General features: G+C 39.1%; 2 protein-coding genes across 8 annotated transcripts in view; one reads left to right on the top strand and one right to left on the bottom strand.

The window, feature by feature from the left end:
- The window catches only part of lamtor3 (late endosomal/lysosomal adaptor, MAPK and MTOR activator 3), a 29,654-nt gene extending 12,380 nt beyond the window's left edge, over nucleotides 1–17,274 (top strand). For all 4 annotated transcript variants that reach the window (XM_061844211.1, XM_061844212.1, XM_061844210.1 and 1 more), the window contains exons 5-7: nucleotides 12,301–12,434; nucleotides 16,623–16,686; nucleotides 17,029–17,274. In XM_061844211.1, coding sequence (XP_061700195.1) covers nucleotides 12,301–12,434; nucleotides 16,623–16,686; nucleotides 17,029–17,102 — 272 coding nt within the window. In that variant the 3' untranslated portion in view covers nucleotides 17,103–17,274. The remainder of the gene's footprint in view (nucleotides 1–12,300; nucleotides 12,435–16,622; nucleotides 16,687–17,028) is intronic.
- The window catches only part of dapp1 (dual adaptor of phosphotyrosine and 3-phosphoinositides), a 63,181-nt gene that overhangs the window by 7,173 nt on the left and 29,247 nt on the right, over nucleotides 1–26,761 (bottom strand). Inside the window, exon 10 of one of the 4 annotated variants that reach the window (XM_061844198.1) lies at nucleotides 3,264–9,876. The exons of 1 other annotated variant lie outside the window; for it this stretch is intronic. In XM_061844198.1, the coding sequence (XP_061700182.1) occupies nucleotides 9,850–9,876 (27 nt within the window). In that variant the 3' untranslated portion in view covers nucleotides 3,264–9,849. Of the gene's footprint in view, nucleotides 1–3,263; nucleotides 9,877–17,413; nucleotides 26,754–26,761 lie in introns of those variants that run through there. 2 more of the 4 variants (XM_061844197.1, XM_061844199.1) reach the window with 2 other exon arrangements.

Genomic DNA, 26,761 nt, shown 5'->3' with positions numbered 1-26,761 from the left:
TTGATCACAAATGCATCTCGCTGTTCGCAAGCAAAGCTAAGGTAGGCTGGGCCGCAAAGCAAGTTTAAGTTCAAGGTTCCACTTGCCCAGGTTCCTCCAAGTACTCATGGTCCTCGTTGTATACGATGAACAGGTTTTGCAAGTCGTGTAGGTACTAGCATTTGATGTTTTCCTCCTCGGCAAAGATTTGATTACAGACGTGTCAAATTTCGTCACAGCTCACTTTTTCTGACTGGTATTATCATCAGTCATTAATATTATTTGTAGTTTTGATAACACCTATTTTTGGTGTCAGTGGCACTTTCAGTGCGATTTTTGCAAACCATTTGAGTCTGAATTGTTTATGAGACTTAGTCTTCTAAATTACAATGCCAGTGTATATTGTTCTTTAGTATTGAAAATTATTTGGTCTTAAAAAGGATGTGCTTTAAATAATATGCTTGATTTTTATCATTGGCATTAAAAAAAATTTACTTCATTCTATTGTTTATCATGATAGCTTTTGGAAAAATATACAGTAGTCAGTGATGAAAGTCCTCCGGATTTTAAAATTTTCATGAATATTGCTCCGGAAAATTGAGGAAAGATTGCCTAAAATTAATCCAGATATTAGTTGACAACATTCAACGAACATGCATTTGACTTCGTTGTTTTGCTTTCACGAGCGTAGCCATGTTGAGGGACAAACACGAGTAACAGTAACGCCCCTCCCCTCGCATTCTCTGAAGACGTCGCTTATTTTGTGTATTCTTGACATTAATTTACGTGTTTATTTCATGAATGTTGTTAATAAACAAGTCTGCTCTAAAACAACCGGTATTCACCCGTAAACAGGAAATGCAAGTTAACCGTACTGAGGATGTACGGAAGTTTGGCCGAAAGCGCATGTTCAGAGTTGCTTCACGTAATGCAAGCGCATTTACGTCGAAAGTCATCAACATCATGAGCCTTCAGTTCCACCAGGGTTGCTCATTGCGTCGATCGCAAGGCAGTGTGACTGCATTAAAAAAAAAAAAACTTAAACTATCAACCACCTCATCGCTTGATTCAGGTTTGGCCAATACGTCGAGCGCATGCATATAAAGGCGTGCTCGAGCAAGCTGGCCTCCTAGACAACCCCACAACAACGCATCACGATTGGCGACAGGAATGTTTCTCGCTAGCTTGTTGCCACTAACGCTGACTATGTTGAGGTAAACTTTAATCATTTTCAAAACATTGTTTGTATAGACAGTTTGTGTTTATTCCTTGACAGGCCAGTGCATTTACCTTTTATTTGTATTTTAAGGATTTAGTGCCCAAACAAAACCACAAGATACAGAGCTTTCAGTATAAAGTTTTGCTCATGACATCTTGGGAAAATTTTGACTAAAATGGGGTTTGGACTAGTCTGTGCACTGTCTATGATGGCATCTGTTTACCTTGTGAAATTATATATAAATATGGTAATGCAAGATATCACCAGCTATTGCTCTTAAATTTATGTGGCTACATTTTAAACTGATTTCATTCATTAAAATCCTTATTTGTGAAAATATACCAACTTAGACTGTGGACCATGTTATCAGCTGGTGTGTGTTTTGGTGCAATTATAAATAAGCCTTGTACACACAAAAAGCTACTGCGGTTTTCGGGTCGCATACCAATTTACTAAATACACTGCGTTTGCATAATTTTAAAACAAGGCTGAAAACTTTACATTTACATTCAGGATATCAAATCCTTTACTATTTATCGGTTTATGACGAAACAAGAACTTTGCTAATGCTTACCAGTCTTTTTCGAACACGAGGCATGTCCTCCTCCCTGGATCTGACTGCTAGCTCAGCACCTTCATCGCCAGCTTTTTCGTCTGCATCCAAACGTTTGTGCTGTCTAACTGGCTCAATTTGATAACCTTTAACGCCTTTATAAAGCTCGTATTCTTAACCGTCTTTGCGGGACCCTTCAGAATCATGTTCATCGCTCGAATTATCTGAAAATTCATCGTCATTGTTACAATACAGTCCAATGCCCGAAAAGTTCATGTTCACTTCTGATGTCACGTCCCTTCTCAGGTTTTTCCACTTTGTTGTCGGGTTTTTCCGGCAAATCCAGCAATGTCCAATCATTTTTTGACGATAATCAAAAAATAAAAATGTTTCCTTAATAACGGATTTCAGATTCAAATTCAGCATAACAAAACTGTATAACAAATGCAAAAGGTGCATTGAAGACTTTAGATATTGGGCCGCAACTGGGCTGGTCACTCTTGACATTTTTGCATATTTACTTGTGGTTGGGATCATTGTCTTGTTGAAACACCTATTTCAAGGGCATGTCCTCTTTAGCATAAGGCAACATGACCTCTTTAAGTATTTTGACACAAGAAAATTGTTCCATGATCCCTGATATGCGATAAATAAGCCCAACACCATAAAGCAAAGCAAATTTGTTTGTGTAGCACATTTCGATCTCAACTTCGTAACTCAATGTGCTTTACGTGATTAAAGGCATTTGAAAACAAAAAGATAAAACATTTAAAATGGGATAAAAACAGTAAAAATGACAAACAAAATATTAAAAAAAGACAAAACCGCATACAGTGCAAGTAATATGATTAAAAAAGTGGATACATTGTAAAAAGAATGAGGGGGAAAAAAAAGAGTTTTCAACCTTGGGGTTGACCTCACCTCTGTTGGCGACTTATTCCATTTGTGTGCAGCATAATAGCTAAATGCTGCTTCACCATATTTGCTTTGGACTCTGCACTCCACTATATGACCTGAGTCAGTCGATCTCAGAGCTCTCCTGGGTTTGTATTCCGTAAGCATTTCTTTCATGTATTCAGAACCTAAGTCATTTAGTGATTTATAGACCAGTAGCAGAACATTAAAATCTATTTTAAAGCTGACTGGAAGCCAGTGCAAGGACTTTAGGATTGGAGTTATATGCTCTGACCACTTTGTTTTGGTCAGAATGCGAACTGCAGCATACTGAATGAGCTGCAGCTGTTTAATTTTCTTTTTGGGGAGTCCAGTCAGAAGACCATTACAGTAGTCAAGTCTACTTGAGATAAAAGCATGGATGAGCTTTTCCTGGTCTGCTTGACACATACAAGACTTCACTCTAGGTATGTTTTTCAGATCCGAGAAGGCAGTTTTTGTGATTGATTTGATATGATTGGTGAAAGTCGGGTCGGAATCAATCAGAAGACCAAGGTTTCAGTCTTGGTCTTTGGTTTTTAAAGATAGAGAGTCCAGGTGTTTACTAACAGCAATTATCTTTCTTTATTACCAAAAACAATTATTAGTTTTGTTGTGATTTAGTTGAAGAAAAATTTGGTTCATCCAGTTATGATTTAGACAGTGGTACAATACCTCAATTGAAATGTAGTCATCTGGAGACACTGGTAATTGACCCCTCCGTGGATATTGCGCAATCAGCGTCACTGACCAATCAGAGGCCAGAGATCTGCATAAACCACGCCCCTTTTTGCTCCCGCCATTTTCTCAGACAACATTGCATGGTCCAGTGTAGGTTTTGTTAGCGTTTTATCGCGTATTTATGTAAAATATGGTTAAGAGGTGTAGTCATAGTAATAGTGACGACAGGTATCCTGAAAGGCTAGTTGGTGGAGTTAGATTCGTACCCTTTCCAAAACCGAAGACCCAGTATGAAAATGCCTTCGATGGATCAAACTTTGTGGAAGACCGCATCATCAACTAAATCCATCTAATATCAACCGGAACAGATATGTTTGCACGAAGGTATGCCTTATATTTGATTTTCAATACATGTCTCGTATAAATGAATTCGAAGTTCTTCGCTAGCATAACATTGCTACGTGTGAACGATTGACACACTTATTCTTTGTTGAGATATATTTAGTGATGATCGGACTGCACAAACGTGTCGCTTTCTTGCCGGCTCGCGGCCGAATCTTAACCAGACTGTGTTTGCACGAAGATATGCCCTATATTTGATTTTTAATACACGACTCGTATAAATGAATGAGACGTTCTTCACTAGCATAACATTGCTACGTGTGAATGATTGAATGAAATCAGAAGCATGGCGTCTGTCTTAGTTAAGAATGTATTGTATTGTATTTGCCATTTTTACTAACTGTTTGTCTTACGTCAGCGCACGTGGCGTGATGTCACTTCAGGAGGGGTGGTTAAGAGCCCTGTACGGAGGGGTCAATTGTAACTGTGTGTCATCTGTATAGCTATGGTAGTCAAAATTAAAGTTTTGAAGAATTTGACCCAAGGGTAGCACATACAAGCTGAACAGGAGCGGTCCGAGAGCTGACCCGTGAGGGACTGCATAGGTCATTGCCATTCGCTGAGACAGAGCACCTCCAGTGGTCACAAAGTAGCTCCTTTCCTCCAGGTAGGACCTGAACTATTTAAGGACCCTTCCATTTAGTCCTACTCACGTTTCCAACCTGTTTAGCAGTATATTGTGATCTATCATATCAAAAGCCGCGCTGAGATCCAACCAGACCAAAATTGAGACCTGAGTCAGTATTCAACAATATATCATTTAGTACTTTAAGAGCAGATTCTGTACTGTGAGTTCTGAAACCTTATTGAAATTTGTCAAAAAGTCCATTTAAATTCAAGAAATTGCTGAGTTGATTAAAAATAACTCTCAAGAATCTTGGCTATAAACGGGAGATTTGAGATGGGGCTATAAAACTTGCTAGCGTGGAATCGTCCAGTGCTCTGTTTTTTAGAAGAGGCTTAACAGCAGCTACTTTGAGAGCTTTGGGGAACTCGCCAAACTGAAGTGAGCAATTGATTATATGCTCCAAATCAAGTAGCACTGACTTCACAATAGTTTTGAAAAAGTCACGGTATTGAGTCGAGACAGCTCGTTGATGGTTTCAACTGCTGAAAAGTTTTGTCTTCAGTTTTTTGGTCAACTGTATCAAATTCTGGCAAGTTAATAGTTTTCTCTGGTTTGGCTTCATATGTAAGATCATTCTATCTTTTTGCTGATTTGTGCTGACATAGTAGGAGAAAACATGCCCATATCATGATGCTTGCACCACCATGCTTCACTGTTTCACCGTGTACTTTAGCTCGAATTCAGTGTTTGGGGGTGGTCTCACAAACTGTCTGCAGCCCCTGGAACCAAAAAGAACAGTTTTATTCTGATCGGTCCAGAAACTGTTCCTCCATTTCTCTTTAGGCCAGTTGGTGTGTTCTCTGGCAAATTGTAGCCTCTTCCGTACATTTTTTTTTTTTTTTTCAAGAGGGTCTTTGCGGGGGGTTCTTGAAAATGCATTAGCTTCACACAGCCGTCTTCTCACTATCACAGTACTTACAGGTAACTCTAGACTGTCTTTGATCATCCTGGAGCTGATCATTACCTAAGCCTTTGCCAGTGTGGTAGTCCTCCGATCAAATTACATGGTTGTCCTCCATTTTCTGCCATGTGTCTGTCTCCTTTTTAAGGCATTAGAGATCATTTTACTGAGCAGCCTATAAATTTTTGCACCTCTATATAAGATTTCCCCTCTCCAAGCAAACTTAATCAAAGTATACTTTTCTTCTGAACATTCAGAATCAGCTTTATTGGCCAAGTGTGTAAAATTTTCCTCAGGCTTTCAAGGAGAAATGCATCTTCAACGGGTCCTGGCTTCATCATTAAATAGGGGCAACTTGATTGACACTGGTTTTTCACAAAATTGGTGAGCTCACTGATTGAATGCCACAATTTTTTTCATTAATGCTGCACCTACTGGTAACTTGTTTGATGTGTAGCAACAAAAAATACTCTGAAAATGGGGCTTAATTTGATTGGTCACATTTGACTGCTATTATTTTGAACCCTATACTCCGTGATGTTTTCAGACGTGCAAACTCTGACTAACACTGGCTCTATTGTATAATGGTCTATGAGTGAAGGGCTTTTCTCTGAAATTTGAGATTTAAAAAAAAAAACAAAACGCAATCATAAATTGGTTAAACAATTTATAATTGCTTTGATGCAGATTTATACATGAAAAAATAAATATACACACACTATATTGCCAAACATATTCACTCAACTGCCTTTATTCTCAAATTGTTCTTCTCTTTGCAGCTATAACAACTTAAACTCTTCTGTGAATACTGTCCACAAGGTTTAGGAATGTTTTTATGTGAATGTGTCCATTCTACCAGAAGCGCATGTTGATGTCACACACTGATTTGGGTCTAGAAGGTGTTCTGCCGGGTTGAGGTCAGGACTACGTGCAGCCCAATCAAGTTGATCCACACCTGTCATCCCTGTGTTTATAGACTATGCATCATTCATTGGTACATAGTCAGCATGGAATTGTCCGATATATCTGTTGGTATGCTGAAGCATTCAGAGTTCCTTTCACTGGAACTAGAGATTCTTATTATTTGGATGAGTGAACAACTTAGCAATATAGTGTACAGTAATCCGTTGTTTTTCACGGTTAATTGGGACCAGAACCACCCGCAAAAAGGGAAAAACCGTAACGTAGCGGGGATGTATGTTATGTGGGTACCAGAACGTTTAAAATAGTGGTTTAATAAATAAATAGTGAACAGTAGTTGTACTTTGCATATTTGAGACAAAAAGAAGTATTTAGTTAAATCTTTAATTATAAAACCTTATAAATATAATATGTACAGTATTATAAATGTCCAATATAAATATAAAACATAAAAAAACAAATTCCCGTATAGTTCCCATTCATCACTCGGACACTTTTCCTGGAGGCGCTGTATGGGTACTAGAATGTTTAATCAGCAGTACAGCATTTATACTTTGCATACTTGAAACAAAAATGACAACAGTACAAATGTCTAGTTAAACAATAACAATAAAACTCAAATTTTTACTGTAGTACTGAAAGTGACAAACAAATCAAACTCATGAGGTCTTCTCGTGTAGAGCACCAAATGTCCCCGACACCCCGTTGTGACGCAACTTCTGTCGCTCTGCTCTTACATCACATCACAATCAATAATAAGGATATTAAGCATAATAAAACAGGATGAAAGGCAAAACAAGAGAACAAATCTGAGAATTTTATGTACAATTAATCCATTGAATCCAACACCCGGTACAAGGATACAACCCCATCAACACAAATGGTAAACTCAGCATCTCGTACCATATTGTCGCAGGCTTGCAGGTGTAACTTATTAAAAGTTGTTGAAGTGGTTTTACGGATGTTTCCTTCAGCAACATGTCCGCTACAATCTGCACCAATCACAACTCTCTCTCGGTCTGGGATGCTCAGAACTACTTCATGTACTTCCTTCTAGAATTTCTCTTTCAACTCGAGGTCACATCCTACCTGTGGGGCATAGCCACTAATCACATTATACATAACACACTCAATTTCCTATTTCAGCCTAATCACTCTATCTGATACACTTTTCACTTCCAAGACGTTCTTAGCCAGCTCTTTTAAAATGAGCTCTAAAGGGAAGAGCTGGCTAAGAATGCTAGCAAAGACTAAAATCACCTTTTCTTTTTAAACAAGCTGTTTATTTTTCTTTTGTCATACCCCCAAAAATTATAAGCATTCAACGTCACACCTATTACATTTTCAAGTATTAAGCTCTCTGATCAGCCATTTTTAATTTTGTTTTATTTTTTATGCTCTTATCTCTGTAATAGGACTGTTTTAAAGAGAGGATTTGGTGTGAGATTCAAAATGCTAGCTCTAATTAACCTTGTCCCTTTTAGCTCCGGGATGGGTAAAGTTTCAATCTGACCCCCACTGGGCCAGATTTCAACTATGCTGCACAGTCCACCTGCAGCCATACATCAGTCACCCAGATTGTAGATTAATTCATACACTACATCAGTCACTGTGATTTGACAAGCACGATAGCGCTCACACGCCATCGCACTCACAAATCTGCACAGTCGAGCACGAAAAATCACGCGTGCAAAAAGTAGAACTACATTGATATTGAAAGACGTCTCTTATGTGTAGACTTGACCAATGCAATTGTGCACTTGTCGCACATTCTCAGCGCATATGAAAACAGATCCATGGCAGTGAACCACAGCCTGACTTCTTTCTTTTTTTCAACACAGGTCTCCTTCTAGTTTACCTGACTCCGCCCCCCTCCGCCTCTTAATTACAAACACTCATAATTACAAACACCACCAGTGCTTCAGTTCGCAACATAGAGCAAATGAGTTAGATATGCTGTTTGTGTTTACTCTCGATAATAATGGTAAAAGTAAAAAAAAGAAGTGCTGGTGCTTTAATGAATATTGGTGTATGTGAGTAATAGAAGAAAAAGTGGTGAAACTGGACGAGATTTTCTCTTTTTTGAGTAAAAAAAAAAAAGGTCTGGTCTGAAGCCAAAGTGGAAAGTACAGGATGAGATAGTGTATAATGTTAAAATTCCACCTTGGCACAGCCTGATCGAGGATGAAAGCACAGACAATACAGTGCACGAATAGCTAATTCATTATTTTAAATATAGGAGGCAACATAACATTAACCTTAATACTGTTTGGGAGCATCATTCAGCTTTCAACATGCATTGCTAAAAATATTCTGTAAGCAATAATTCAGTTCTACACTAAGAAAAACAGATGGGGATGTCAATGTGGGTTAGAAGAAAGTGAAACAAAACTTGCAAGTGACCTTTTAAAATTAATAGTTCGTAGTTGGCTTGGTTTAGTTAGCAATGCATTTTTTTGTTTGTTTTTCTTTCTTTCAACACAAAATTGTTATTAAAAAATATTCTGATGGGAATGTAAATGCTGTAATCTGAATCTTTGAATGAGCTATCAATGTATGACACTGATCTGACCACAGTGCATACGTTTGTTACTCACAGTGGTCAAAGGGGGCGCTCATGGGCTTAATGTGTTTGCTAAGACTTAAAAATTAGAGGGAACGTTGGTTTTGATATTAATTTACTGGTTTATTTCATAAACGTTGGTTAAAAAAAGAAGCCTGATCCTAAACAAATGGTATTCGCCCGGAAACAGGAAATGCAAGTTAACCGGACTGAACATGTTTGGAAGTTATGCCAAAAGCACATGTTCAGAGCTTCTTCACGTACTGCTAGCCCATTTATGTTGAAAGTCATCAACATCATGAACCATGTCAAAGGAAATTCAGTTACACTGAAAACATTTCTGGGATATACCACAGGTAAAGTTTGAGTATTCAACTACAATAAGTATGAGATTGTGATTTACTTTGACTTGATCTAAGTTCTAACATTAGACTAGTCTGTCCGTATATCTAAATGTGAACGGTCATTGTCTCCCATGGTACCGTGTTGTCTTGAAGATGAAAACATTTCCCCTCTACATGCTTTAGAAAGATCTAGATCATCTACTGCTAGCTTTCATCAATGGATTGACAATAGCTACCGCTGTAAATTACACTACATTATAAGACAGGGTTCGCACGCGGCCCTATAATCCCTAAAAAACCCTAAATTTTCAAAGGTGCATTTAGGGGCTCCTAAAAGTCCTTTAAAATCCGCAAAAACCGGTCAAGCCCCGAAAAAGGCCTTAAATTAAAAAAAATCAAAGGGAGGACCTCTACCGCCAAAATTCTCCCTAAAAACTAAATTAATCATTTATTTAAAAAAAAAAAAAATAGCGATCCGTCTGGTGTCCAAATCAGCCGGAAATTGTCAACTGAAGTCACCATGTTGACAACTAGTCACCATCTTGTCGATATTCCATTGTTTGTTTCCGTGAGTAGGCATTTCACTTGGTCTTCGTTACGACGTAGCGTAGTTCTTTCATACCAACTTGTATCACGGGGAAGTGCATTTTTCAAGAAGCTTGGGTTGAAAGTAAGGAGTTTGGGAGCTGGGTTCGTCGAGATCCACGCTGATTTGGCGAAGACTCTCATCTTCTGTTGGTATGAATCTGTTTCTAAAATATCAAGATAGCATCAACTTCAGGCAGTGGTACTAGCAGTGCATGCGCACTAGGGATCGCAAAAAAATCTTACTTTTATAACCGGTTTTAACCAAACAGCTGTAGCAAAAAAATGGTACCATAGTGGTGTTTATTATTATTATTATTATTATTATAATTCACCCGCGGGACCTTGAGTTGGGGTGCTGTTTTTGTTGTTGCTCTTCCGGAGTGACGAGTTCACAGAGTTCCCCCCGTTATGCGAGGAGTGTTTTGATGTCTGCCAATAAAACAAGTTTACTCCCATACTTTGGAGCGTTTCCTCGATCCCATGTTTGATGTTTCTTTGATTTAACTGAATGTTCTTTTGAGTCCAACTTTACTCTAACAGTGAAACTTGAAAAAAGTGTAAATGATGTTGAAAAAATAGCGCAATGTGGTATACCGGAACCGGAAGAAATGATTGGAAATTGTAACCGATTTCGAAAGCCCGATTACGGTTTCGATTTTTAAAAACCGAAAACCGGTTATAACCGGTTATTTGTAGCCGGTTGCGATCCCTAATGCGGACCTACAGTTGTCCAGCCAGAAGTCAGGCTTTATGAACGTAGTTCAATACACGAAGACTGACTCGTTAAAGGCAGAGATCGTGTGGACTTTAAGTGATCTGCAGCCATTACAGTACAAATCTTAAAATAATTCGAAAGTGATTGCAGTCATGTTCCCAGACAGTGACATTGCTAAAAACTACCACTGTGGGGAAAGGAAGACTTCGTACCTGGCTACATTTGGCATCGCTGCCCCCTTTTCATCTCTACTGCCTGAAAGCCAAAAAAGTCAGAATAGAGACTGACATATCAATGCTTATTGAGAAGGCTGACAGGCTGTGGGAGGAGCCAGAAGAAAAGAGGAATGAGGTTTATCACCGAAGCCAATGCACTCAGAGGCAGACCAAAGGACAAGAGTGCCACTTTGGCACCTCTGCAGCAACAAATAGAGGAGGCACTGGGTAGGCTCAAGGAGCTAGAGAAGGGGTGCTGAAACAGACATCAGTAGAAGATGTTTGTGTATATAGTTGCAATTGTAGTTAGAATCAGTTTTTCTGTATACTGTTATGTGAAGACGTTGACAATGGTCATATCAATGAGAACTACCACAAGGGGCGACAAGTGATCACTGTCACAGGTACTGAGGTACTGGAACATTTGATGAACCAAGAACAGTTGATGGCACCATTTGGTGAGTCTTTTTTCCTTACTCTTGATTTCCCACGATGGTCCTAAATTTTTCGTGTCGGCCGTAAATTTTTAACGTGTCAGCCCCTAAGAATGCCTCTAAAAAGCCCTTAAATTTTTTTGGTCAGACTGAGTATGAACCCTGTAAGAATACATCATGATGAAATGAAACTATTTGATTATATGAATAATTAGTTTTGAAATTGAATTTCTATTGACCTCTTTCAAAATGTCTGTCTCACTCTGAGCAGCGTCCATAAATTATGATTATCGTATTAGGTAACAACTACATATTCAGGTATAACAACTCAGTAAGTTATTTTAAGGTCTTGAGATTCCATCCCTAATCAAACCTGCAACTTTTATATCTGCGGGCATGACTGATGGAGCACACCTGTAACTTTAAATCTTCGGGCATGACTGACCACACCTGTATATTATTCAAATGCGAGTGACTGGTACATACATTTTCTTTACAAATGCTCTCTGCACCTATTCATTAATTCATTTTACGATTTACAGTACTTTCATTTTGTGGGCACAGTTTTTTTTTTTTTTTTTTTTCATCTTCCTGTCTGCTTATCTTCACGAATGTCTGAACTGGTTGCAAGCCAGTAGCATGGTACATATAAACAACCATTCACACCTATGGTTAATTCAGAGTGTTTCGTTCACCTACCCTGCGTGTTTTTGGGACGTGGGAGGAAACCAGAGTACCCAGAGAAAACCCATGAAGGCACAGGAAGAACATGCAAATGCCACATAGATTGGACTGGGATTTGAACCTCTCCTCAGAACTGTGAGGCAAACGTGCTAACCAGTCATCCCCAAAGTTTTCAAAAGACTCAAGACTTTACTGGCTAATTGAAACACCAAGCACATCGCTCATCTTGTTACTGTGGAAGTGGGGAGAAGGGCAAGCATGTACAATAAAAGCTGTCCAGGACTCCTTGCACCCGACCACTGCCACGGATCCCTAAATTCTTTAGAAAGTCCTAAATGTACTGTAATGGAAAAAAAAAACACATTTATGCACATGCTAGTACTTATACCACATTTAGTAGTCTTTTATTAGTCTATTTCATGATGATGTGAAGAAGTAACTAATTTTTCATGACAAGAAATACAAGTAATTCATGATTATGATGTTCCTGCAGTCTCACGTAATGGCGATAATAATTAAATTTCTGCATTCTTTCTGCAGTTGCCAATGATAATGCTCCAGTTCATGCTCTGAGACCAGGCTTCCTGTCCACGTTTGCTCTCGCAACAGATCAAGGCAGCAAGTTGGGTCTCTCCAAAAATAAGAGTATTATCTGCTACTACAACAGCTACCAGGTCAGAGGGTTGTGGTTTTAACAGAGTAATTGGAAAAAGTAATGGTAGAATGGTTCCATAACATTAAAATAAAAAAGGGTGTTTGGCCAACATGGAGTACTTTCTTGTGCTCAAATACACACACACTCACCCAACCTGTGTGATCTTTAGTCTTGCCATTCATTAATGCCAATCACAATCTTGCATTAGATTTAAAAAAAAAAAAAAAAAAAAAAAAAAATGGAAAGACTAGAAATAAGTTTCAAATCAGGAAAGTTGCAGTAATGTAGTGTTGGATTAGAAAGTGATGGCTAATATGAGGTAATTTTGAAACAAGGATGAGTGCAGCACAATGTGTGGTGACAGGGAAGGGAACACATTTAAATGAAATTGGAGTATTAAACTTTTGTTTTTTATTTTCCCAATTCCCTTTTTTTTTTTTTGTCATGTTTCCCATCAAACTAATTTAAATATTCAAAGACAGCACAAGTAGAAACAAACGGCAGTTTTTAAATAATAAGTTTGATTTAATTAAAGGAGCAAAAAAAATCTTAAACCTACATGACCCTTTGTGAAAGTGACTAACCTTCCCTTAAAACATAACTGTGGTTTATCATACCAATTTTTCGACCCATGCTTGTTCTCAATTAAATCGCTTAAATGGGGCGTTCCACCAAAATTAAGTGGAACAAAACTTTCTCATGCTGGCTATTCCAAGACCTAAAGAAATTAAAGAAAAACATTTGAGAGAGAAGTAATTGAGATTTATCGGTATGAAGGTTATAGTCATTTCTGAACCTTTGAGACTCCAGTGAACCACAGTGAGAGCCATTACCCACAAATGTGAAAATATAGAACGATGGTGAACCTTTCCAGGCGTGTCCGGCCATTAAAATTGACCAAAAAGCTCAGCAACAAGTCATCCAAAAGGTCAACAGAAGACCTGACAACAATATCCTAAGATCTGCAGGCCTCACATGACACAATTAGGGTCAGTCTTCATGACTCCAACATAAGAAAGAGGCTGGGCAAAATGGTTCGAAAACCAAAAGCACTGCTGTACAAAAAGAACATATAAGGCTTGTCTCAGTTTTACCAGAAGACCTCTTGATGATCTCTAAGACTTGTGGAATATAGTCTATATTCTGACAAGACAAAAGTGGAACTTTTAGGAAGGTGTGTGTCCGATTTCATCTGCCTCAAAGGTCAAGTGTCATCCCTATAAACATTCTAAAATGGATATTGTAATAAAAAATACATATAACATTATTCACTTCAATGTCTATATGAAATAATCAATATGAGCGGAGAGCGCGTCATCCATGCGCAAAGTTGCAGAAGTGTCATTCGACGACATGCACGTGGTCGCCATATTGGCTGCATTCCCTGTCCGTGACGTCACCCCCGACATTCACCAATGAAAACACACGGTGGACCATACTATGGGAGACGAAACATGCCCCTTCTGACATGGAAGCTCTTTTTGAAGAAGAAAACAAACGAACCGGGGCGCTTTATGATGTCATCGCACGCAGCTGAGTGCGGCAGCGTTCTTCAGAGCCGCCGCCGTCTGTGAGCCCGACGCGCAGCTTTCGCCGAAGCCATGACCGGCTGACGCAGCGCCTCGGCCAGTGTGGCTCATTTTCGGCACCGAGGTGGCTTATCACGCAGCCGGGCCGGGCTGCTTTAGGGCGTTGTTCATAGCTGCCGCCGTCCGCGATGAACAACACCGTCGAGCTGGGTCGCTTTACAGCGTTGTCGTCGCACACGGCTGAGTGCGGCATTGTCAGCAGCGTTCTTCCTTCGCTGGCGAGGTGGCACAGCAGCCTTCGCCGGTGAGCCCGATACCGTCCGACGCACACATCAACACATTGAGCACGCCTGTCATACGTACGTGGATCTTTTGTCACGTTATGAGAGACCAATTACGTGGTCTGCCTCAAACTATTATTATTTTTTTTTTAGTAGCTGTGTACACACCTACCTGTCATTTGGAACCCACGAAGCGCTCGTCCTGTGCACCCGTGCAATCCATTTTTCACGACGAACAAGGTCTCTTGCAAACTTATGAAGGGTAAATCCATCCTCTCGAGTGTTCAAGCAATGTCCAGCAATGTAACGAGCGGGCATTTTGGCTAACACAAAGGAACAACAAGCCAGCTTCCCGGAGGTAAAACTAATAGAAACAAATGAGTCCACTTAAGGGCGGTCCTGCCATGTACGTCACTTCCTGCTTCTTCTCGAAAACAAATTCCTCGAGAGGATTTTCATGGTGGGGAGTTACAAAAAGCTGTATACGTCAAAATCATGTTTTGTGGTGAAAAAACGCATGGGACCATGTCGGCTGCTGTTTTTTCATTAATAACATACTAAAAATCATCCATTTCATGACAGTGACCCTTTAAAAGTAACACTGCATTTCAGAAAAAGAACATCATACCAACATTAAAATATGGTGTTGTTAATGTCTGTCTGGGGCTGTTTCCTGCTTCAGAACATGGAAGATTTTCTGTGATAAAGGGAACCATGAATTCTGGTCTCTACCAAAAAATCCTCAAGGAAATTGTACAGCCATCTGCTAGTCATTATAAGATGACAATAAATTGGGTTTTTTCATCAGGACAACGGTCAAAATCTCCCCAGAAAGTCTACCGCTGAATGGCTGAAGAAAAACAAAATGACAACTTTGGAGTGACCTGGTCAAAGTCCTGAGATGCTATGCCATCACTTTGAAAAGGTGGCCTATGCTCGAAAATCCTCTGATATATCTGAATTACAACAATTCAGCAAAGATGAGTGGGCCAAAATTCTTTCACAGCACCTCATTGCTAGTTATCGCAAATGTTTGATTGTAGTTGTTGCTAAGAGTGGCCCATTCAGATAGGGGGAAATCACTTTTTCACACAGGGCTATTTAGGTTTGGATTTTTTTCTCCCTTAATCATAAAAACCTTCATTTAAAAAATGCAGATTGTGGAAGATCAGGGATATATACCATACTGGTAGGTTGTGAAATAAGATATTTACACAGAGAAAACTGGAAATGTTTTACATACCTTTTTCCCAGTGACTGTAACATGGCAGTTAAACTTTGGCTCAAACTTTATCTGTATTTATTTCCCCTCCTCCTTTTCACTCAAACCACTGGTTGTCTTCAGTCTGAGTTGAAGAGTCTCAGAAAGTCTCCATATATTTCAGTCGCTCTGTCATTTTTATCTTGAGTTAAATTAATTAAAATTAAAAGTATATATTTTACATTTGCGGGTCATGCTGTTTTGCTATGAGCTATCGCTTTTTCTTCTAGATTCTTTTTTTTTTTTTTTTTTTTTATGTGCCCTTGAGGTATTCTTCTACGCACGCAGGTAAAGTCTTCTTTTACTACACATTGAAGGCATCTGCGCATGACCAAACCTCAGTGCATTTTAGGCAACGGCCGTGTTTAAACAATTACCTTTGAACACGTTTTTGTTGTCAGTGTTATGTGTGTGTGTATTTTTATTTTCCATTCATACTTTTATTTTACTATGATGCGGTTCTTTTGTGATGTGTAATTCTGGAATGTTCCGAGAGGTGCCTATATAAGAAGACTGAGAAGGACCGTGAAAAGAGCTTCTTATCACCATTCTTTGGACAAGTAGACAAGTACATGCCACACTGCATTCTGCCTTTCATTCTTGGACATTTCTGGACATTTGTTGACTTGGAATATTCGCTGGAAAGAATATTTGCCTGGTTGTTCAACTATGGTGACTATTCATAGCTTGGATCAAGTATTCGGTCTTTGAACTTCTATGCTGTTTTGATTGTTTTATTTTTGGGTTGTGTTGTTGTGTGAGATTAAATTGTCTTAAACGCACTACAACTGCTGTGTCATATTTTGCTGGTTTGAGTTTGGGGATTTTAGTCTAAATTCACACATAACATAAGTTTGAACTGATAGCCTCCAGCAACAAGGGAAAAAAAATTAATATACCAGCAGAGTTGTTAAATATGCTGCAGGCTCTACATCGCCGGAAAAAAGTAGCATCTTGTCTGGAAAATACGGTACCCAAATTAAGACTTAAATTGTGCTCATTCTCTAAAAACCCATTGTTCACAAATAATAGTTTCCTAGTAGGAAATGGAAACTCACGATTTCATCAAAGAAGCCATCTTTTTTTTCTATAGTCCTCTTTGATTAATTTCTGACATGCCTGTATGTGTTCAACAGATTGTACAGTTCAATCGATTACCTCTTGTGATCAGTTTCATCGCCAGCAGCAATGCGAACACAGGTAAACAGTCAAGTCAGCAATACACGGTCGACATTGTTGGCCTCTTACAGTGCGATTGTGAGGTGTGATGAAGCGGCATTTAGCTATTATGCTCCACACACATGTAATAAGTTGCCAACAGAAAAAATGTCAGCACCAAGTGGGAATGTTTTTAAGTCCAGGTTAAAACCTTTTTTTTCCCTTTTTTTTGTTACGCATTTCAAGCATTTCCACTTTTATATATTTCTTGCACTGTATGCATTTTTTTTCCCGTTTTTAAATGCTTTGAATCATGTAAACCACATTGTCTTTGTCTGAAATGTGCCATATAAATAAAGTTGCTTTGACCTGTCTTTTTCTCAGGTCTCATCATGAGTTTGGAGAAGGAGTTAGCTCCAGTATTATTTGAGCTGAGGCGGGTCGTAGAAGTGACATAAAGTTTGACCAACCATCAAAGCCTCAAGAGAGCCACAGAGGAGAACCCCCTTGTGTGTTTTTTTGGCATACTCACTTAAACCAAGATTGAACGTGTACACTCTGCTGTGTTGAAAACAAATGTTTTATCCTAAATATAATACTGGAAGTTTGAATAAATGTTTGATTTTAATATATCGTTCTAACCTTGCTTTTTTTTTTTCCTTTTGTTTTTGATACACTTGGATAAAGTTGTTGGTGATCTTAGTGGTCACAGAAATAATTTAAATCTGACAAAAGTAAATATATAAAATTAAATGAACGGAATCAGACATCTGTCGTTATAATGAGCCGCTTATCCTCACAATGCTATCTTTGGGCAGGAGGGGGAGGGGTACTTCCTCAACTGGTTGTCAGCCAATTACACCCCCCCCCCCCCAAAAAAAATGCTCTTTTGCTTTTGTAATTTTTTTTTCTCATAGTCTGTTTCATGGTTGTTTTTATAATTATGTTGAATCATTATTCAAAATCACCTTTTGGGAAGGTTGTCATCACATTTTTTCAATTACTGAAATTAGAATTATTTCTTTGACCAGTGTTATTTTTTAATATACCAACAATTTCATTGTGTCGATACAGTTGCAGTTGGAAATGTTCAATACTGTTCTTAATACATTGAGGCAGAGGAGACTAATCTTATCCAAAAGCTTTTGTGCCATCAAGAAATACTGTACACAAGTAGTGACTCACTGTCCTGCACTTGCTTTTTTTCCATTTTGGGTCAACATAATAGCCATAAAACAGAAAATGATACCACATGCGGGGAAATGTGGCTCTGAAAATAAACCCATAAAGTCAGGCTTGAACCTTATCTCTTAAGTAAATTTCAAATATGACTGCTGAATCACAATGTATCAATTGTCAATAATAAAAGGACAAATACTGACCTTTTGATTTTGTGCAATGACATTGGATACCTGCTTTATTAGTGAATGATTCTTACATGATTTAAGAACATAAAGACTACTGTTTGAGTCTTTTTGTCTTTTAAAAAAAATGATAGTCCAACCAAAGAACAGTGTCCTTTCTTCAATTTGGAGCGTTGTCCTTTACGTACGTGAAACATTGCGCAAGGGAAATGAAGATTTTTTTTTTTTTTTTTAAATGTTTGTTCTGGTCATAGCACATCTCTTCCCAAAGACAGTGGAACTTCCTTGACTTAATTAACTACTTCACTCATTCATACACGTTTAACATTTTGTGAAATTACATTCACAATCTTTGTTTTGTTGAGATTTGTAGAGAAACCAGACAGGTCTGACTTATAAAGTCATAAAAATATATATCCCATGCTTTCAACATCTCAGCAAGCAGTGTCCATGCAAAAATGGAAATGGAGTATGACACCTCCGCAAACCTACCAAGACATCCCTGTTCACCTAAACTGGTGTTAGGTAAGAAATTAGAAATGAAATTCTTGGAAAATATTACTGTCCACTTTGATTTGTAAGTCCAATGTGCCCGCTTTGTCTTCACAAACCCTGGTCCTTAACCTGCCCATCTGTTCATCTTTCTGCCATTCATGTAAGCTGACTCCGTCAGCGTTGGACGCAGAATAGCTGTATACAACACGCCATCTTTGCTAGCTTCACTCTTTGGCTAAATGTTGTCGTGACATCACTTTCCAGGGACTTATGGAACTTGCCGAATCTAAGTGACATTTGACATTTCAAACAAAATCTTGAGACTGACTTTGACACTATTTAATTTCTGTTCTGTTGAGACTTTTGAAAATATTTTTTTAATTAAATTTTAACTACAGCTGTATGATAGACATATAAACACTTTTCCTCTGGATTAAACCTGTAAAGAACTGATAAATGATGAATGATTGCGTTTGCTAAAGGTTGCAGTCGTGCGACTGACGAGAGTGTTTGCCTCACAGTTCTGAGGACCGGTGTTCAAATCCCAGCCCTGCCTGTGTCGAGTTCGCATGTTCTCTCTGCGTGAGGTTTTTCCCGGTACTCCACTTTCCTTCCTAATTGAACACTCTAAATTGATCATTTGGAAGGCATTTATTGCAATTCATGTAAATGTGTACATATATATATATATACTGTATATATTCTTTTTTATTTATAAACTGTTTTTGTTTGAAATACAGTGGGTAACTGTTACCAGTAGAACTAAACACAATTTTCAGAGTACAGAACAGCCTGACATGTTAGATGGAGAATGAGAGAATAAAATTTTGAAGTACAATTGGTTTGTTTGTTTTCGCACTTATATAACATTGGCTACAGCACATTTATATACTCAAAACATTGTTAAGGCCAAACAAAAATAATGTCTTTCCGGTAACATAGACTAAGAACTAAGGTAGGTAAGTCAGGATTTTTTTTTTTTTTTTGTATTGACTACTTTTGAGGAAATGTTGGCAGCTTCCAGTATGCTTTCTCTTGCTTGAGTCTTTGAGCCCCGTATCCTGATGTTGGCTTCAACCCAAAACAGCAGTGCTGCAACATGTGAACAAGCTTCTCCCAGGCTAGCCTTTCAGTCGCAATGTGCAGCAACAATTTTCCCACTTTGTTTAGCAATCACCCAAGGCCAAAAGGGGTTTTCCCGTAATTCTTGGGAATGGAGAACTTGTAAAAGTAATATTGGGAGTTTTTAACATACATGTATGTTATGCATGTATTATCATACACATTTAAATAATATTACTGAATATTTTCACCTACCATTATTGTTGCAAATGAAAATTTCACAAAAGAATGTAGGCTAGAAAAAAATTATTTTATTGGGAAAATAATTGTCTATTTCAAATCTTATGATTTTCAAAATATGTAGTACAAAGAGATGGAAAGATAAAAAGAAATTATACTCTTTCCTGCATGCCGTTACTTAACTGTCAAATTATAAGTTGCAAATAATCATTAAATTACTCCTGGCCCCACAAACATTCTATACATTTAAATGTACACGAATTAAATAATTGGATTTGTTAAAAAGCTGTAGTGGGAACATTTACATTGAACTCAGAAAAGTCACAGCGTCATGAAATATCGATAATATGAAATGTAAACACTGACCTTTCCACTGACTAGTTGGTATCCATTTCTGACAACAGCTCCCACATGGCCAACCCAGCCACACAAAAACTGATTGTATGCATCCATGCTCTTGTAAGCTTTCAAGTCATCCATGGTATAAACATTGGAGTGAAGATAAAATAGTTCCCAATGTCAGGGTAAATTACAGCAGGATAGTATGTCACATTTGTTGTCCATTCCTGTTTGGGTAACTTGTAAGGGTCAACTCCATCAACCAGAGCAAGTTTCTCCTTGTAACAATTCCTTTCAACAGCTGGCAGGGTGTCAACATGTTTACACTTGGCAAAAGGACCTGCCATGCCTTGCTAGATCCCGGAGCTCAAATTCCAAGCAAAGAAACAGTGATGAAACTATATAAAAACGGACGACACCTACAGCACTCGGACTTCCCGGGGGTTTGTTTGTCTTCCAATATGGCGAAAAGTTAATGCGCATGCTCGGCAGTGACGTCAGTCGCAGCCCTCTATTGGAGCGGAATGACAGCTTAAAGGTGTCACAATTTGGTTGACTCCATGCCATACAGATGTGAAGCAGTTATGAAAAATGGTCATTATACAACTAAATATTAGTTTAGAAGCTATATATATCAATATAAGATTGGTAAATCTTAGAAACAAAAAGGTTGTACAAAATAGTTTTGAGTGTTTAAAGTCAACGGCAGTGTTGGAGTAATTGTGATCATAATTATCATACATCTCCTTCCAATAAAGAAATGCTCTGCTCTAGATAACGTGGCAGCCTCCTAGCAGGCGATAGCAAGAACAAAAACATATAATCATCAGAACTGTTAGAACTGCTGCCTGTTAAAGAAATGATGACTACACATGTATTCGGCAATCTTCCACACATGCACACGCACATGAACAAAAATGTACACCTTGTTTCAAACTGTTTTGCTTGTCGTCTCCTTTTTGTAACATCCATGTAAATAAGGGGCGTCTTAAAACTAAACAAATAGAGGTGCTGGGGCCGAATTGACGTCCAGGCAAAGACCATGGCCACGCCACTTGAGACCCTTTCCGGGACTGGGCCTCGACTTTGCGTCTGGAGGCTGAGAGTTGACGAGAAGCCGAAGGAAGTGAAGACATCTCTGGTGAGTAGGAAACTCCCACACTCATGAGGAATGAGTGAATGCGCGTCTGGGTGACTGCGGCAGAAACAAACCTCGAGAATACTAGTCACTATCGAGTAGACTAGTCTATAAAACTGAGAAAAGGGCAAGGTGTGTCCTGTACGTGAGGTCCGTGAAATGTTTGCATCTGTGAAAGTGTGAATGGAGGTTGGCTACCTCATTTGAACATGAAATTGAGTGAATACTGTTTGAGGATGCAGAGGTAAGAATTCTCCGCCACTTGTGGTAGAAGCTTCAGAATTACCTAAAACGGAACGTAATTGTCACCCAAGGTGAACCGCTGACTTCAACATGGGAAAATCATCCAGCAAAATATTTGACACTGAGGATCTTGGACAAAAATTACCATGTAAGGACTGGAAGTTTGTAGAAAGCCAATGTCCTTCTAAAATAAAATATCTGGATTTATGGATAAGAAAATATGGCTTTGCTGGCCAGCTCAATACGCAAAAAATAGTTAACCTGCAGGATAAAATAAGAAACACACACAAAAATGATGGGAAAAAAAAGAGTAAAGATGGCTATGACGATACAGAGTTTTGGATGTTAATAGCCATAAAAAGAAAAAAGGGGAAAAAAGGATAGAAAAGCTAACCATAACCGCAGACGAGGAAGAGGCAGGGGAGGAGTAATGGGGAGGAGACGTGAATTTGATCAAAAATAAATTATTTGCTGGTGTTGTGAAGAAAAAGGTCACATTTCACGTGATTGCCCTAGAAACAAAATGCCCACCACCACATGACTAGAGCAGCCACCTTCCCATCAAAATGTCACCACCGATGCTCAAGAAGCAGATATTGAATTAAATTTACAGGAAATTCTTGCATTAGACGTGGCTAGACCTGAGGTGGAACTGATCGTGAACGGGAAGTCAATGAAATTTTTGTGTGACACAGGGGCATGTAAAACAGCATGTAGAGAGAGCATTCCAGGATGCACCATGTCAGGAAGGGAAGTGTTTGTCAGAACAGCTCAGGGAATGCTCTCTGTAGTCGCTGAAACGAATCCTGTATGGGTGTTAGACCCCCTGGGAGAGTCGTGTAAATTGACAATGCATTACCGATACAAATCAGACCCAAAACTGAGTACAGACCCTGTGTGCGACAATATCCATTGAAACCAGATGCACTAGAGGGAGTAAAACCAGTACTTGATGACTTGCTGAAGGCAGGAGTGATAGTGGAGTGTAATGACTCACCATGCAACACACCCATATTTCCTGTAAAAAAGGCCCCTCCTTCGGTGGGATGGACGAAGGTGGGATGGAGGATGGTCCAGGATTTACAAGCAGTAAATTCAGCAGTAATACAAAGAGCTCCTTGTGTCCCTGACCCATACACATTAATTAAACAATTTGAGACCAGACGCTGCTGTATTCACAGTGGTAGACATAAGTAATGCATTTTTCTCAGTCCCAGTAGACAAAGACAGCCAGTTTTGTTTTGCATTCATGTTCAGAGGGAAAAAATATACATTCACAAGATTGCCCCAAGTGTATTGTGAAAGTACAACAATCTATTCACAAGTAATGACAGCAAGCATGTCCAAGTTTCAACCCCCAGGGGGCAGTCAAATTATAGTCTGCTAGATGTTGTGCTTGTAGCTTCACCTGATCTGGAAACCGGTAGACAAGATACAATAGCATTACTCAAGCATTTGGCAGAAGAGGGTCACAAAATAAGCAAGAAGAAACTGCAAATGTGTAGGGAACAAGTAAAGTATCTTGGTCACAGTTTGAGTAAGGGGGGGACGAACAATTTAGGAAGATAGGAAGACAACCATTCTACAAGCTCCCAGACCATTAACAAAAAACAAATTGTCATTTTAGGCCTTACAAATTACTGCCGAGCCTGGATACCAAATTTTGCTGAAATAACGGCACCGTTATCAAAAATAATGAATGAGGAAAATTTAAAAATGACATCCCAAATTAAATGGACAGCTTGGGCAGAGCGGGCCTTTTGTGAGATAAAGCAAGATTTGGTGTCAAGTACAGCCTTAGCATTACCTGACTATTCAAAACCCTTTGTTAAAATGGTAGATGTAGCATGTGCACTTCCTCATTGCATCAGGGCTGTGGTTGCAGCCTCAATGGCTGTTGAGAGTAGTTCCTCCATCGTGCTTTTTCACCCACTAACACTAAGGGTACCCCATGCCGTGTCAGCCCTACTGATACAGACCAATATGACCTTTTTGTCCCCAGCTAGACATCTATCATGCATGGCCATATTGCTATCTCAGCCACACCTCTCACTGGAAAGATGTACTGTTTTAAACCCAGCTACCCTTGTACCACTCCGTGACGAGGAGGAACAACATGACTGCCAAGAATTATCTGAACAAACTACTAAATGCAGACCAGCTTTAAAAGACCAACCATTAGAAACAGGAGAAATCCTTTTTGTAGATGGATCATCAAAAAAGAATAATTTTGGAAAAACACAACCGGGATATCCTGTAGTAACAGAAACACGTATCTTGAAAGCTGAGCCGTTGCCATCACACTATTTATCACAAGCTGCAGAATTAGTGGCATAACTGAGGCATGTAAATTAATGAAAAAAAAAGTTTACAATCTACACAGACAGCCAATATGCTTTTGCTACATGTCACATATTTGCACAATACTGGAAAAACAGAGGAATGGTGACATCTACAGGGAAACCAGTGACACACGCAGAGCTACTACAAAATTTGCTCATAGCAATTCAATTACCAAAAGAAATAGCCATATGTAAATGTGCAGCACACACATCAAATACAGACAAAGTATCATTAGGAAATGCACTTGCAGATAAAACAGCAAAAGAAGTAGCAGTCAAAACCTTTATGGGATTAGCTGACCATGCAACAAATGAAGACATACTTTCAAATGATGTGTTAAACAAAATGCAACAACAAAGCTTGCCAGCAGAACTAAAAATGTGGGAAAATAAAGGTGCCACATTACAAAATGGGATTTATGTCAGCACAGATACAAAACCCATTCTACCAAAAAATCTTTTTAAGTGGGCGGCAATATTGAGCCACGGGAAGTCTCATGTCTCAACAGGGGGAATGGTACAAAAGCATTATACAACCTATGGATTTAACTTGTATGCAAAAAAATTTTGCAGGGCTTGTTTGACCTGTGCTCGACATAATCCACAAGGGAATGTGCGTCCAAAACGTGGTCAGTTTTCTCAGGCTACATATCAATTTCAGAGAATACACATGGATTTCATTGAACCAAACAAAAGTGAGGGAAAACAATACTGTTTAGTCATCATTGATGCTTTTTCAAAATGGGTAGAAGTATTCCCGGCGAAACAACCTGATGCGCTAACAGTAGCAAAAGCATTATGCAAAGACATCATACCACGATATGGTATCCCAGAGACCATATATAGTGATAATGGAACATACTTTGTAAACAAAGTGCTCGACAAAATAGGACACGTTCCACTTGAACTTGAAACACCACTGTTCTTATCACCCACAAAGTGCAGGATCGGTAGAAAGAATGAACGGCACAATTGAGAATAGACTGAAGAAATGCATGGAAGAAACAGACAGACCATGGACGCAATGTATAGATCTAGTCAAACTATACATCAACATAAGCATAACAGGTCTCACTCCATTTGAAACACTGACCATACAAATTACCAATATTTTCCACAAAATGGGAGATAGATGACGAGGCAAATTTAGCAGACTACATGTAATAAACATTAGAAAAAAGAAGTGAACTTAAAATTACCAGAATGTGATATTACTTCCCAACAGGATCAACAACTCGTGGTGCCAGGCAACTGGGTGCTGACACGCAGCATAAAGAAGACGCACTGGTATGATCCAAAGTGGGAAGGCCCGTTCCAATATTGCTGACTACACCGACAGCAATGAAAATAGCAGAAATAAACACGTGGATACATGTTACACACTGTAAAAAGGTCATCTCAGCTGAGTCACCCGAAGGGAAAGTTAAGCAAAGTCCAGCATAAGGTGGGTGCAGATTTATAATATCTGAAAATACCCGAAGGCTGGTGAAGATTTAAAAGACATCTGACTCATTTAGGGGTGATTTGGTCGACATGACTTCAAGATGGCGAATCATATCATAGCACGTTGGGCTGCAATTGCGACATCAATTGTGATATTTTTGTTCATATGGTACCTTTTGGCATCTGTATAGCTGACAAAAACGCATAACAGAACCACTAATTATACTCAGTCAACTATGCCTACTCCACATAAGATAAAGAGGCGCAACCTCATTTCAAATAAAATTGATAAACGACTATGCGGCAGTCACCTAGGCATGAGGGCAGGACTCCATATGTGCCTCCCAATGAATCAGCTAAGCACTATTTTAATTCCCTGGCCGAGTCTAACTGAACACTTAAATAAAGGGACCCTACAAGGAATAAAGTATAGATCAAATAAATGGTATCTGACAAATAATGTACGAGACTCCAGGTGGAACACCCTGGTGCCGGACGAAGGTAACAGATGGACCCCCTCCTGGGGAACATCATCATACTCTCGACATCACAAACGCCTAATGACCTTGCTTAAGACAGAAACAGGCCTTACAATACAAGTAAATTTAACTAAAGGTTCAATTATTCCACCAGCCTTTAAGCCTTCTACCACACCTTGCTGGAGATTCCACCTATGGTCTTATGTCAAAGGAAACCCCCATTCTCACCATTTGCCAATTTAACGCCACCCTGAACCCAAATGCCAGACAAAAGAGTCCGGAAACTATGGAGGGGGTTGAAATATTTCAACCAAAAAAACAGGATGGAAATTTTTTGGCAGTGACCGGTATTTCACAAGTACGAAATAATTGGTTGTTGTTAATGGACAATGCAGCTAGCATGGTAAACTATAGTTGCATCACCTGCATGGGCCCTTGGCCACTACTACGTGTCATTCCAGCAGAAATCCCAACACAATGTACCCTGGAGTTAATGACTAAAACAACTCCTAACACCACTTGTCAAAAATGGAAGTGTTCATCCAACAACTAAAGCAGTAAATGACAAACCGATATTTTCTACTAATATTGCATTAGCTAATTTCTCCTGTGTTAACTTTACAGGGACAGGCGTTAAAGTGGGAAGTCTCAACAAAACATGGTGTCATTTTATCCATCGGCAAAATGCCCCTCTGCTCCCACGCAGCGATGTGTGGTGGCCAAAAGTTGTATGACACACTGATAAATGCATCAGGAACGTGTGCACTGGGATCACTGCTCCTACCTGTGACTGTGTTTCCATCCACAGCAGAGGATATACAATTGGCTCCATCCATCTTTGGACCTCCACTCGTTTTTTCCCGAAGGCGAAGGTCCTCTTGGAAAGATGACGATCCGACATACATTGATGCAATCGGCATCCCACGAGGTGTACCAGATGAGTATAAGTTGGTTAACCAGCTTGCTGCAGGA

The sequence above is a fragment of the Syngnathoides biaculeatus genome, chromosome 15 (genome assembly GCF_019802595.1).
Source record: "Syngnathoides biaculeatus isolate LvHL_M chromosome 15, ASM1980259v1, whole genome shotgun sequence".
Classification (NCBI taxonomy): Eukaryota; Metazoa; Chordata; class Actinopteri; order Syngnathiformes; family Syngnathidae; genus Syngnathoides; species Syngnathoides biaculeatus.
The sequence above is the reverse complement of the archived record's forward strand: the minus strand, read 5'-3'. Positions and strand labels throughout refer to the sequence as shown.